At 37.6% G+C, this 13,491-nt stretch overlaps 1 protein-coding gene across 2 annotated transcripts in view; it reads right to left on the reverse strand.

Moving 5' to 3' along the window:
- The window catches only part of fbxo11a (F-box protein 11a), a 37,010-nt gene extending 26,274 nt beyond the window's left edge, over positions 1–10,736 (reverse strand). For both annotated transcript variants that reach the window (XM_053620640.1, XM_053620639.1), the window contains exon 1: positions 10,462–10,736. In XM_053620640.1, the coding sequence (XP_053476615.1) occupies positions 10,462–10,549 (88 nt within the window). In that variant the 5' untranslated portion in view covers positions 10,550–10,736. The remainder of the gene's footprint in view (positions 1–10,461) is intronic.
- Positions 10,737–13,491: the final 2,755 nt, after the last annotated feature.

The following is a 13,491-nucleotide window of genomic DNA, read 5'->3' on the forward strand; positions in this document are numbered from 1 at the left end:
GATTTGACATGCAGCGGAGTTTTCTATGACGAACTTTAAACATCAACATTGCAGTGGAGCATGTTCATGTAATCGTGGGCAGTCAATCGAGATCATCGAGATCAGTATTCAACTAACTGTGCAGCCCTATGTTAAAGAGACAAGAGTGTTCTCAAAATATATTCATATGGATGGGAAAAATAGCCGAGAGTAAAAAAGTAAACTGTAATGAAAGCATTAAAGAATGACATTATGCTATAAGAGGATTTTAGCTTTACTTTTTGCTGAAAAGGCAAGGCATTTATTTATTCTATAATTTGCCAGGAAGGTAGTAAAAGAATCACCCACTGAAATATATATACACTGAAACTGAAGGTGTTTATCTAGAGAACTCATTGTAGTGACTAACAGGAGGTGTTTGAGTCATCTCGAGCATCTGCTTGTGCTTGGTGAGCAAGTTGTATTTATTGCTCTTGTTTTAACCAGACCAGAGAACAAAATACATACTAGAAACATACAAAATACAAAGACTAGATAAGTGAGCTTGTTCTCCTCTATCTGCCTTGTAGTTGCAGGGAACAATCTTCAATGCTAAGCAAGCCAGCAATGAATGAATGGTTAGAAAATTAATAAATGAGTTCATTAAATGAATGAGTGATTTGCTAAACAGCAAAGCTAAATTCCATTTGGTCTGTCCTTACCATGTGAAGATCAGTATCAGATAACAGAAATATTCTAATACCAGTACTGTATTTAAAATGGAAACACTGGATTGGTGTATCCTTAGAAATCACAAAACAGCATCATGAGATGCTAAAGAGAACATTCTAAATACACTATTAACCCAGCAATGTTCACATCAGTGGCACTGATTATCAGCACCTTTTATAAACAAGGACAATGATGCAAAGCACCAACAGAGTACCTAGATGCTATATTTGGCCCATGCTCATCTCCACAAACTGGGTGAAATGCATAGATCTGATCCACATTTTGTGCTGGTTGACTAGAAAAGTTCTAGCATAAGATACATGAATCCTGCCGAAAAGTGGAAGTTAAATATTTTTGCTGATGCATGTTGACAGGTCTGTATATATAATGTGAGAAACTATCCTGTAAGTAGTTAGCACTGAGGCTTAAACTTTCATTGCTAGGTTACCAACAATAGGCTCCATTTATCAATCATTTAGTAAAACTATGTGTAAGAGGTTAACCAAAGGCCAAACTTAACTAAAACATTTTGGCAATGCTGACTTCCACATTCACCCAAAATGTAACGAGCCTTTACAACAACTATTTTACCTTGATGCCGCCCACAAAACAAGGCTCCTCCTTTTATATGGAGGCATTATCCTATTTGAATAGTTAGTTTTATTTGCCTTAATGTATGGATTTATTAATAATTCTTTCAAATAATTAATATGAAAAGACTAGCTTAACATTTTTCCTTGATAAATGAGACAACAGTTCCTATATCATGAAAAAAAATTACTTATATTAACGCTATTTGTGAGTGCAAAAATATGAGTTCACTAATTTCTTCCCTTTCAACAATGGCCCTTTCTCAAATGGCACTTGCAGCCTTGCAGTCCTTGTCTGAGTATGTTTGCTAGGCCATAGGCTGTCCCATTACTAATATTGACTCCAAAAGAGTGCCCTTAGGCACACTTTGGTGAAGCCCAAATCAAAGCAGACTCAGAAGCAGTCTGAGCAGTCTTCCCTCCAGGTTCTCCAGTTTCCTCCCACATCCTAATACCTTACCAATATGTAGGCATGTGTCCCTAAGTGTGAATGGATGTATGAATGCGTGCACACACTGGGCCCTGCAGTGGACTGACATCCCATCCAGCATGTACTCCCACCTCACTCTCAAGTGTTCCCAGAGTATGCTCTGGATCCATCACCACCTGACCAGGGAAAAGCATCATTTGGGACAGCAATGCATGTTAAAGCTAACTTAACCCTCTTACCCCTAAGTTCCCACAGTATTATGTCCCATAACCCTATATTCCCCAGAGAAACAGCACGCCAACCCTGAATTCCTGGGCCAAAATCAGCATTTTAATTTTAACATTTTCAGGCCTTGAAACAACTTATAATAATGTATTTGTGTAATATTACTTTGAAAATGAAGCAGTTCAGTGTTTTTTAACTAAACTTAGAGCACAATTCTTAACTAGAGAAATTACGAAAAAATGCTCGCTAAAATCCTCCTACTCATTTATAAGTACCATATGAGCATCAGCGTGGTCAATGCCTTTATAAATAATAAATAAATAAATGCATTTTAGCGCCAAAAGTCAAGTTTCTGGTGATAATCAGACCAGCAGGTAGTGTTTTCACGAATGCACAGAAATGGTCCCGTTATGACTCCAGACTCCTGCAGTGTCAGTCGCACTGGTTGATGCTGAAGATGAAGACGGATCAGGGTCTGAAATAGGAGAGTTTGCGTCTCTATCAGTTTCGGTTTCAACATCGCCTGAACTTTCACTGCTGTCACTATCTAGAATCCTTTCTCTCGCCTGTGTAACTGTGCATGTTTTCTTTTTTTTCCACTGTTTTAGATGTACCTGTGTTCACTGTAGGTGTAACTTTAGCTGGAAAACGATTAGCTTTTCGCTTTGGCATTTTTAGTTCACTTCTACTATTACACCAATATTCACGCTTGGATCAGCTTCATCGTAATGCCGGCGTAATAAGGTAATCATGTCGTGACGTCATCACGTCATCAACCTTCTGGGTCAAAAAATAATAATGAAATAAGTAAGGAATCATAGCAGAGTAATGCCGTACACCGGCCTTACGGGGATAACGTTTACACTGTAAATCCTCTATATCGGCCTTACGGGGATATGGCATAGACGACCAAGCCGGTATATCGTCCTTACGGGAATAGATCAAAGACGGGCAAGCCGGTTTTCCGGCCATACGGGGTAAGAGGGTTAATAACGGTGTTAAATATTAGTGAATGAACTGCACCAGTCCCACGTTTTTCTACATGTATATTTTATATTAATACCAAGTAACCAAGCCAAATATGTGAAACATCAGTCAAACTGTGGTGCAATTTACAACAATTTGTGTCAACTTTCGGCTGTTGTAAATCGTGTGTTGTGACCTCATGTGTTCAAGGCATAAAATCAGTGAATCAGAATCAAGTTGCAAAACAAATTGTGACTATCAACACAAAATGCCGACTTCAAGCCCTAATACAAATAGTCTATCGGTCTGACGCTTTTAAGTAACTGGGCTGATCGGTGACTGGCTGGGTCCATGATTTGCATCTTATATAGTTTATGTGTAACGAGTGTATCGATTTGGAAACTTTTTCTTGTTTTAAAACTAGCATACAGTCTTGGATGAGGGTGAGAAGACCATTATTTTGGAATGCTTATATGATATTTATCCACTGAAACAATGAGTTATGTTTCTATTACATGTGTGCAGCCATGACGTGACGGCATTTTTACTGAACTAAACTCAGATGATCGGAGGGAGTTCCTGAAACCACAGTCAGTCTAGCCACACGTAAAATTTAGGGGTGGCTTTTAGACACGTAGCGGTAATAATAGTGCAGAAAGTGGACAACGAGCGTCAGTGGACAACACAAACAAGGTAACTTAACTTTCTACTAGGGATGCACCGAATGTTCGGCAACCGTAATTATTCGGCCGAAAATAGCAAAAAAAGCACTTTCGGTGATCGGCCGAATAAGTGAAAAGGCAGAATAAATTTGACCAAACAATGACGTGTTTGATGACGCGACCAAATAGCCTAGCAACCAGAGTGAGACGAGCGAATTTCACGACCTCCACTTCCGGCAGCGTGCTTAGAGCAATGAGCGGGCACGTGCACGCACGTGCTACGTGCACGCACGTGCTACGTGCACGAGCGCATGCTCTACAGATGTTGACAACCGTGACATTGTTTATTGTGGACACGTGCACATTTGTTTTGTTTCTGTTCTGGAGTATTCTGTCACGTCATGAGACATAAGGGAGTAGAGTACGGAAGCAGGAAAAGACGTATTTATTTAAGGGAACATAACATTAACAACGTATCTAACTATACTATATCTACTATAATACTCCGCGAGGTGTACAGGGACGCGAGCGGTATATATCCCCAATATAATCAGCCGTATAGAACCGAATAGAACCATTTTTTGCACTCTTGTCAAGGCACTTTTTGTTGTAGGATACAGAGTGTTCCATTCTTTCAGCAGTCAGTTATATGCCTAACATTGGCTATTCAAGGGGGGCTCAAAGATGACCACATAAAAATATTTTTATTTTACTCATTTATTTATTTAAAGTTATATTGTGCCTTGTTGGTAGCCTATGCCTACTGGAATGAAAAAAAATGTTCAGTGTTAAATAAATATTTTGAAATTGTAGTTTTTGTAATTGATTTTTTTCTTTGAAAAGCAAGGCAAAATAGTAAAAAGCACCTTTTGACTATTTAATTTATGCAATGGTGAAAAAAAATGGCAAAATAAATGGGAAAAACGCAAAAAAAAACGTATTCGGTTTCGGCTTCGGCCAAGAATTTTCATTTCGGTGCATCCCTACTTTCTACAAAATGGTATGTTTAAATAAATTAGTAACAAAAACAACAGTTCACAGTATTTATGAGTATACAGGCTAAACATTTTTTTAATAATCTTTTACTGATAAAAATTGCCAAGATCAGTCAATTTAATAAGACGCTATGAATGCATGAAGCCAAATATATAAAATAAACTTATTTTGAAAACTATAATTATTATATAAACCAAATTGTGAATAAATAACAGTATAGGTGGTTCATTTCACACAGGAAGTCACTGATACCAAAATATTAATGCTCACTGCTGAAATTAAACTGACATTTCAACTTGATAGACGATCAACCCCACTTACATCAGTTCTCAATGCTCAGAATAAAGATGGCTCAGAATAAAGATGAATTAACAGTACTGCACAATATTAAAGGAATTGTTATTCAAAATCACTGGATGTGTCAATATAATTGAGCCAGGTATTATAAAAAGGACATTTCAAATTGAGGAAACCCATCAACACTCTGAACTGTTAATTAACATTAATTGTGTTGGCTTGACTTGGCTTGATTTTTCCTCCTTCTTCCGAGACAATTAATTTCTATACAATACGCCTCCCAGAGCTTTCAAGCTACATCCAGAGAGAGATATATGAGGACTGCAACTAGCAATTATTTTCATAATCGATTAGCTGGCCGATTAATTTTTCGATTCATCAGCAGGGGGGGGGGCCTTTCAGTACCCTTTTTTCTTTTATTTAAAATAAAATCCACAAACTAAGTGTTCAAAACATAAACTTAAGACAGTGAAACTTTACACAACTGTTTGTCCAATTATATAAGACTGAAAAGAACCCAATACACACTGACACACACCAGAATATATATATTACTCCATTTAGACTGTAGTTTAATTCAGTGCTTTTTTTTTATCTATAAAAAGTATTTATGTACTACTTTTTATAGAGGCAAAAGAAGCACTGAATTCTACAGTCCTAGCGATCCCTGGTTGATTTTGTAGAACCTGTCATTCCCCAGGGATTGGTTCAAATACCAGGTTCAATTACGTTTTATTGTTGGTGTGACATTTAATTTGACTCTCTGAATTATCTTTGTTTATTTTATCCATCAATGCGACACTTGAACTTATCTACCACTCATAGGTTTTTGCAAATTATCATTTCATTTGTAAATAAATTTCAAATAAATCCATCAATGAACGATCGTCAGCTCAGCTAACGTGATATTTGTGAATGCACGCGAATAACCAAATTGATTAATCTCAAAACATCTCATTTGAATAGATTTTGTTAATGTTACAACCCGCTATCTTTGGGATGGGAAATTTTTTGTGTGCTGTGCCATATTTTGTGTGCAGGTCCAAACTCCCTCCCAGAGTTTCCAGCCTGCCCTAGCCTGCCTTGCTCCCGCCTCCCAGGATGACATCACTAAATGGCGACCATATTTAAAGAGGAAGAGGAGTGAGAATGGCGTGGGATGTTGGAGGTGATTACATGTGTTGGTGTTTAGAGATTGTGTTTGGTTGTGCTGCTTTATGCTATATTCTGACTGCTGTTCTGGTTTTTGACTTTGAGTTTGGTTGTTCCTGTACCTGTTTATGTGCATTCTATTCACCATTGTATACATGTTCACTTGGTTCACCGGCAGTAGGGGTGTAGCTGCCATTTCTTTTGGGAGAGGGTCCTTTAGTCTCGGTTTTTGGCTTAGGTAGTTAGGGAAGCATTTGTATTTTCTTTGTTACTTTCCTTTTAGGTAAGCTAGCTACCTAACAATAGAATCCGTTTGTTTATTATTTTGGCCTTGGCCCACCCTGAAGTTACACCTGGTTTGGTTCCTTGTACAATTATATGTATATAATTGTGTGTTACAATATACCACTACTTCTTTGAACAACCCGGTTTGTGTTGTTATTCCTGGCTCCCTCATATTTAAAGGTCAATCCCATTGAATCCCAAGCTGGTTATTCTGTGCGGCCTAACCTAGACTGGGCCGTAACAATACATTCAACAAAAAATATATATAATGTTATTTGAACGTTTTAAAAACTTTCCTACGGACCCCATGCAATTACACCACTGACCACCAGGGGTCCGAAGCGTGTTTTCGGAACAGAAGTAAAGTAATGAGTAAACATACCCCGTGTTTCGCGCAGACCAACTAATCGATAATGAGATTCATTGACAACGATTTTCATAATCGATTATTATCAATTAGTTGTTGCAGCTCTATTTTATATTTTTATATTTTTATATATATATATATATATATATATATATATATATATATATATATATATAAAAATATATATATAAAAATATAAATATATATATAAAAATATAAATATAAAAATATAAATATATATAAAAATATATATATAAAAATATATATATATATATATATATATATATATATATATATATATATATATATATATATATATATATATAAAGAGAGAGAGAGATATGATATTAACTCATAACACTAACATGTACAGCCATGACTTGACAGAATTTTTACCGAACTAAACGGCCAGAAAACTAGCAGCAAATTAAGTGCCTTCATATGCAAATCAATGTGTGAAATGCATTCATGTTTTAACATGACAGAATGCTTTACAGTTTGGACCACATATTTGCCTGTTTCTAGTCAATTTGTGCAGCTATAAATAAATCAGCTTATAAAATAAAAAACACTTTACTGTCTGCGAGAAAGCATTTAAAACTAACCCAAGGTCTATGGGGTACATAGAGATTAACTTCAGGTAAGTAAAGGTTATGGAAGTATTTTGCAGACAATATTCAAAAGCAATTGCAAACTTTATTTGCAATTACATTTCCTATTTGTGGATGCATAAACTGTGACATGATCCAAATGAAAATGCAAATCGTGTTTTACAGTTTGCATTTTCATTTACACAAACCTACAGTGTGTCAAATTTCAAATGGAAACACAAAGTCCATTTGCAATTGCATTTCCCATGTATTACGCATTTTGATACTGTCATATTTAAATAAGAACAATTACATAGGGTCCTTTGCTATTTGATTTCCTCAGTGTTGCATATGGAGCCTGCCAATATTCAAAGGGGATTGCAAATGCCTTTGCATTTCCCATGCCTTGCACAGAAACAGAGATGGGTATAAACGGAGGTCGGAGACAGCCCCAAATGGGAGGGTCAGCTCCAAGTGGGTTGTACAATCTTCCAGAGGACTTTGGTTACTGTAGTGTCCGCCACGTAAATTAAGCTGTTGAATCAACAAAAGGAAGTGTATTTTATTTACTAAATTACTTTTTTTTTTAATCTGTTTTATAATGTGCCTTCTGTGTATCCACCAGGTTACGCTGGTAAGGGCAGATGAGGTGAGCTCTAGGACATTCTACCCAGGATTTTGCAGTTTGTCGTGCAAGCAATCCAACTGTGCTAATGAGTAATGTCTTTGTATATGAAGAGAAAATGCATGGCACCTTTCATCACTATGGATGTAAATATATGTACAATTTTGTTTTATTTCTGAGTAATTTGTACATATTAAAAAATAAATAAATAAATTGTTGGTTATAATGTTGTTACACATTCACCTCACTGAGTGCAGTTATATCTCGTTATGCGATTGGGGATTTCCGTATACTTGCCATCAGTTCTGGATTGTCACATAAATTCCACTCATTTCTGAAATCCTGCCCACTTGTGGCATAAGTACCTCCCACTTGGATGTCAGCAGGCTGCAGCGATACATACTTGCAGAAACCTGACAATCAGTGTTGGGGGTGGGAGTATACTATGGGGCGTGTTTGTATTTGGAAGTGACATGCAATTTTTAGAAGGTCCCTTACTGACACTTTTTTTTATTTATTTTTTTACTATAAAAGCAGACGTTCTCAACCTTTTGTAACTAAAGCACCCCCAAGCCTCCCCTATCATGTGGCATGACCCCCCACCCCACCATATTGGAGGAGACCAGGTTTAATGATCATCTATTCTATATAAAAATCTGTCTATATACAACCTAATCTATAATCTGTTTTTGATAGATTTTTTCCTTGTGCTTTTGTACTTTATTAATTATGTTTCATAACTTGTGATTTTTTTTTTTTAATAACTTTTATAAAACTATATAATGGACAGGTATGGAACATGAATTATCAAAAATGTTTCTGAACACTATAACTACATTGAACAAGAGAACTAGGTTGTAATAACTTGGACCATTTTACATGTGAAACATGTTGCATTCCATTCGTCTTGTATTCTAAAAACATTCTCATACGAATGATATAAATTGGGACGAAGAGCACATCTCGTTATCCATGACATTGTTAAATCTTTGGTTCTCATCCACTCACTGAACAGAGCAGACGCAGAGAGAGGTGAGAGTGCAGTGGGAAAGCAAGACCTCGTGCTTGCAGGACATTACTGCTGACATTTGGAAAGTTGCTAAGGTTTGTCCATTTTTTTTTTTTTTGCAAATAAGTTGCTAAAGGGGTCTGAAAAGTCACTAAGTTCGTAACACTGGTCTGCACTGACAGCTAGATAAAAGGCAGGCTAAGCTCCTCCTCTCCCCAGCAAAAAGAAAATACAGAGGGAGACGGAAGGCAGAGTTTTTCCATTTATGCATATTCTATTTGAAAAGCAATAAAATGCACAGAGTACCCAAATGATGCCCTGTCTGTGTTTTTTTTTTTCTTGAAAACAATTTGCACCTCCCTGGTTGAGAACCACTGCTATAAAGCACTGGTGAGCTGCGTTTCTGAGAGATTAGCTTCAGAGGGATTTAATGGGAGAAAATGTTTAAAATATATTCAATTCTACTTGGTTCTAGTTCCACTCCAGAGTAAGACAATACACATTTTGCCCTTTCTGTGTGTTTATTGTTTGAGAAATAGAAGAGAGAATCTTGAATGTGCAGTGAATGTCCGGTGACCGCGAGCCAGTCTAAAATGCAGTCGACTGTAAGTGACGTCACTTCCAAATACAAACACGCCCCATAGTATATTCCCATCCCCAACACTGATTGTCAGGTTTCTGTACAAGGCATGGGAAATGCAAATGTTTTCGACATTCCCTTTGCATATTGGCAGGCTTCATACAGGACACCGAGGACGTGAAATAGCAAACGGGGTAACTGTTATTTCAATAGGACAGGATCATAACGCGTAACACAATAGCAATGCAATTGCAAATGGACTTTGCGTTTCCATTTAAAATTTGGCAGACACTGTACGTTCGTGTAGATGAAAATGCAAACAGTAATACACGATTTGCATTTTCATTTGAATTATGTCACAATTTATGCGTCCACAAGTAGGAAATGCAAACACAGTTTGCAACTGCTTTTGAATATTGTTCGCAAAATACTTCCATAAGATGTCAAGCCAGTGTTACACTGTCGCATGTGCTCAGCAATGGCAACACTGAAACGTTTAGATGGGTAATTAGTCGGTCCGTCAATTATAGCTATAAAACTGACCTGAAAAGCAATAAGAGTGGATAATCAGTGACATGTTTGCTCGGCGTAGCTAGATAGGTGCCAAATTCCCATTGGCTGCAGTTGCAATGCTGAGCTAAAGGAGTAATTAGCTATAAGGCAAGTAACTGTTGCTGTTAAAATGGACATTCACCATCGCACCTGGGGTAAACCAAAAAGGGTTTAAGTGTAAATGCAACTATATGATAAAACACAGGTGTTGATCCAACAGGATTAAAGGGGGCCAAACAAAGCTTGGCCTCGGCTGCCAATAGGCTACAGAGCCACGGTGTTTCCTGAAGCTTGAGAATTACAGCAAAAAAAAAAAAAAAAAAAAGAAACCGCCCACCTCTTCTTTTAAATCCCAATCACGCCTGACAAAAGCAAAATCAAATCAAAGAGAAGTACATATCGCTTAGCCATATAGGCTTGACCTTATAATAAAACATACAGCTACCTCTTTCTTGGTTGTTTCTTTCCGGCGGCACCGGGCGCGGCCTCAACACTCGCCTGGGTCTGCGGTTCGCAGCTCTCACCGAGTTCATCTGGGGGTGTTTAGGATTCAAATAACACTAGAACCCGTCCTTATTTAAGACAGAGCTCAATTCCAAAAACAAAGCAGTAGTCCAAAAAACATTGCACTATTAAGCAGCCAGTGCCCCTCTCCACCGAAAATGCACAATGTCTTTCACAAACCCGCCACTATAGTTCAGGTTCCTTTTTTTTTTTTGACCCTCTTTCGCAGGAGGAGCCATTTACTCACAGGAACAAACGGCCACATGCGGCGTCACGTGGATGGATTTCACCAATCGCAGCGGTTCTTCCTGAACCTGCAAATGGGATTGCTTCTGGTCTACACGCTTTATTTCGTCCGTTGGATTGGGATATTAACTGTGGTAGGGTGTTGAATGTCTCCTTCTTTTGGATTCCTGCATATGTAGGGGTAGAAGGAAATGGAACTGTGGATGTACTGGCAAACAGATCGATAAAGCATGAAACACTGATATACAAGTACCATTAAGTAGAGCAGAGATTAAAAGCATTATAAAGGGACACGCATAAAATATGGTAGGAATACTGCTGACACTGGACGACACCTATATTATATACAAAATACAAGTAGGCATGAGTATGAGGAAGAGCAGGAACCCAAAGGAAAAGATGATAAGTACGCGTCTTAGAATAGGTCATGCTGGCTTAAATCTAACATTATGGAGAATATGAAAACTCTGCACCCACTGCAATACACAAGAGATGGTAAAACACATTCTGTTAGACTGCAAAAGATATGAGGAAGAAAGAACTGAGCTAAAGATGCAAATTGGAAAGCAAAACAAGAAACTAGAGAACTTGCTGGGAAAAACCTCTGGAAAAGTGCACCGTCCCCTAATAAATTATCTGGAAAAATACTGGGATAAGTGAGAGACTTTAGTAATTTTGTATGAATATCTAGTATTTATTTATTCTTTATTTATGTATTTATTTATTTATTTATTTATTTATTTATTATTACTTTTCCCCCTGCCAAGCTGCTGTCCAAACTCCAGTCCAGTAGTTGGCGGTAATGCACCTTAAGTTGGTTTGCCAACTAAAACCAAAAGAAGAAGAAGAAGGGCTAATAACTGAGGGGTTCCTATTTGTAATAATGCGCATACTTTTTCGCTCTGTAACAATTAAAAAAATAATAGGCGCGTGGGAATGTGTTTACTTGTAATACACTGTACCATTTGAACTATTGTGTAAGCCCGATGTGGTTAGTTAATTAACAGATCAGTTTTCATAATCAGACCGAATTCCGACATTGGATGTCATTCTACCTGCAGCGTTGGGTGGGGGTGAACAGCGGAGCTTGTTTAATAGCCTAAGGAAGGAACCCAGCTAACAATTTTTGGATCACATAACATACATTTTTAAGTTTTGTTTTTTGGTTAGCCAAGAAGGTTTTCTTTACGGAAATAGAACGTTGTTTTAGGTTTGCGGAACGTTCCCTTAATGTTCTCTTAACATCCCCCTAACGTTCCCTAAATATTCATACATTATGCAGCATTAATCATAAATAAAACAATCAGTCTATATAAATAAATAATCAGCACACAATCTATGTTTGTGTCAATCCACTGTTTACATAAAATAATAAGCAATGAATCTCGGGGCATTTAAAATAGTAATTTTCACTAATACGAAAAACAAAACATAAACATTTCCTAGATAAAAATTTGCAAGACTATTGTATCATTTAAAAAATAAATAGTAACTATAAAAACGGATACATTTTTCAACTTCACTTGAAAAAACAACACTATAAACTATAAACAGTAATACTGTGAATCACAACGTTTTAAATAATAAATGTTTGCGGCGTGTATGAATGGGTGTGTGAGTGTGTATGTGATTGTGCCCTGCGATGGATTGGCACCCTGTCCAGGGTGTACCCCGCCTTGTGCCCAATGCTCCCTGGGATTGGCTCCAGGTTCCCCGTGACCCTGAAAAGGAGTAAGCGGTAGAAGATGGATGGATGGATGGATGGATGTTCGCGACGTTCAACACCAGTAAAGCGTTTCATGGCATAAAACAGTATTTTCTCAAGCCCATCTTCAGCGACACCTCGGTCAGACATCGCTGTGGTTGAAATGTTTGTCAGGATTTATTCTCTCATTATCCACCATTAACACGGCAAGATGCCTCATTAAAATAAATAGTTATTTTGCTATGTGTGAAAGTTTGGATTGGTTAAGAGATTATATGTGGTGGTGCGCAGAGGAACACTGAAACCAGTTCAAGCAAATGTGCCGTATTTCGTCGAGGCTTCGAAACAATCCGACACCCGTCTCCACGGTGACACCTAGTGGTCAGTTGTTGATCTGAACAGCCTTGACAACGAGTCAGACAAGCGTTGACGAATTATAACCTACATCTTGTTTGTGTCAAACACGGAAGTGTGTAGGGCAGGGGTTTCCAAACTTTTCCAGGGCAAGGCAACCAAATGGCATTAACATTTGACTGAGGCCCCCCTTTTGCAAGATGTCTTTAAAACACATTAAAAATACAGACTTCTGAATATATCCCCCCCTTTTTTATTAATAATTACATCTTACATCTTTACATTACATTACATTAGGAATTAATTGTGTGTGTGTGTGGGTGTCTGAGAATGAGAAAGAGAAAACATTTTAGTGGGAGGGATGGGCACACCAAGTTGTTGAGGCACCCCGGGCGCCCCCTGGCGGCCCCCACTTTGAAAACCAATGGTGTAGGGGATCCGATAAAGTTCTCGACTGGGTTTGAATCCTGGGTGAAGTGTGCCTGTCCACATTGTTATAAGAGCCATTTAAAAATTAGTGTTTTTTTATTGTTGTGTTTTTAACATCTGTCTGACAACTACATTGTAACCTGTAGGCTCCCCATTTTGAATAACTAGGCCTATAGGTTATTTTGGTCATGAAAAATGAAGATTAATAAATGCAAAACTGTCCAAATTCTCTCTCGC

This window comes from Ictalurus furcatus, chromosome 3 (genome assembly GCF_023375685.1).
Source record: "Ictalurus furcatus strain D&B chromosome 3, Billie_1.0, whole genome shotgun sequence".
In the NCBI taxonomy this organism is placed as follows: Eukaryota; Metazoa; Chordata; class Actinopteri; order Siluriformes; family Ictaluridae; genus Ictalurus; species Ictalurus furcatus.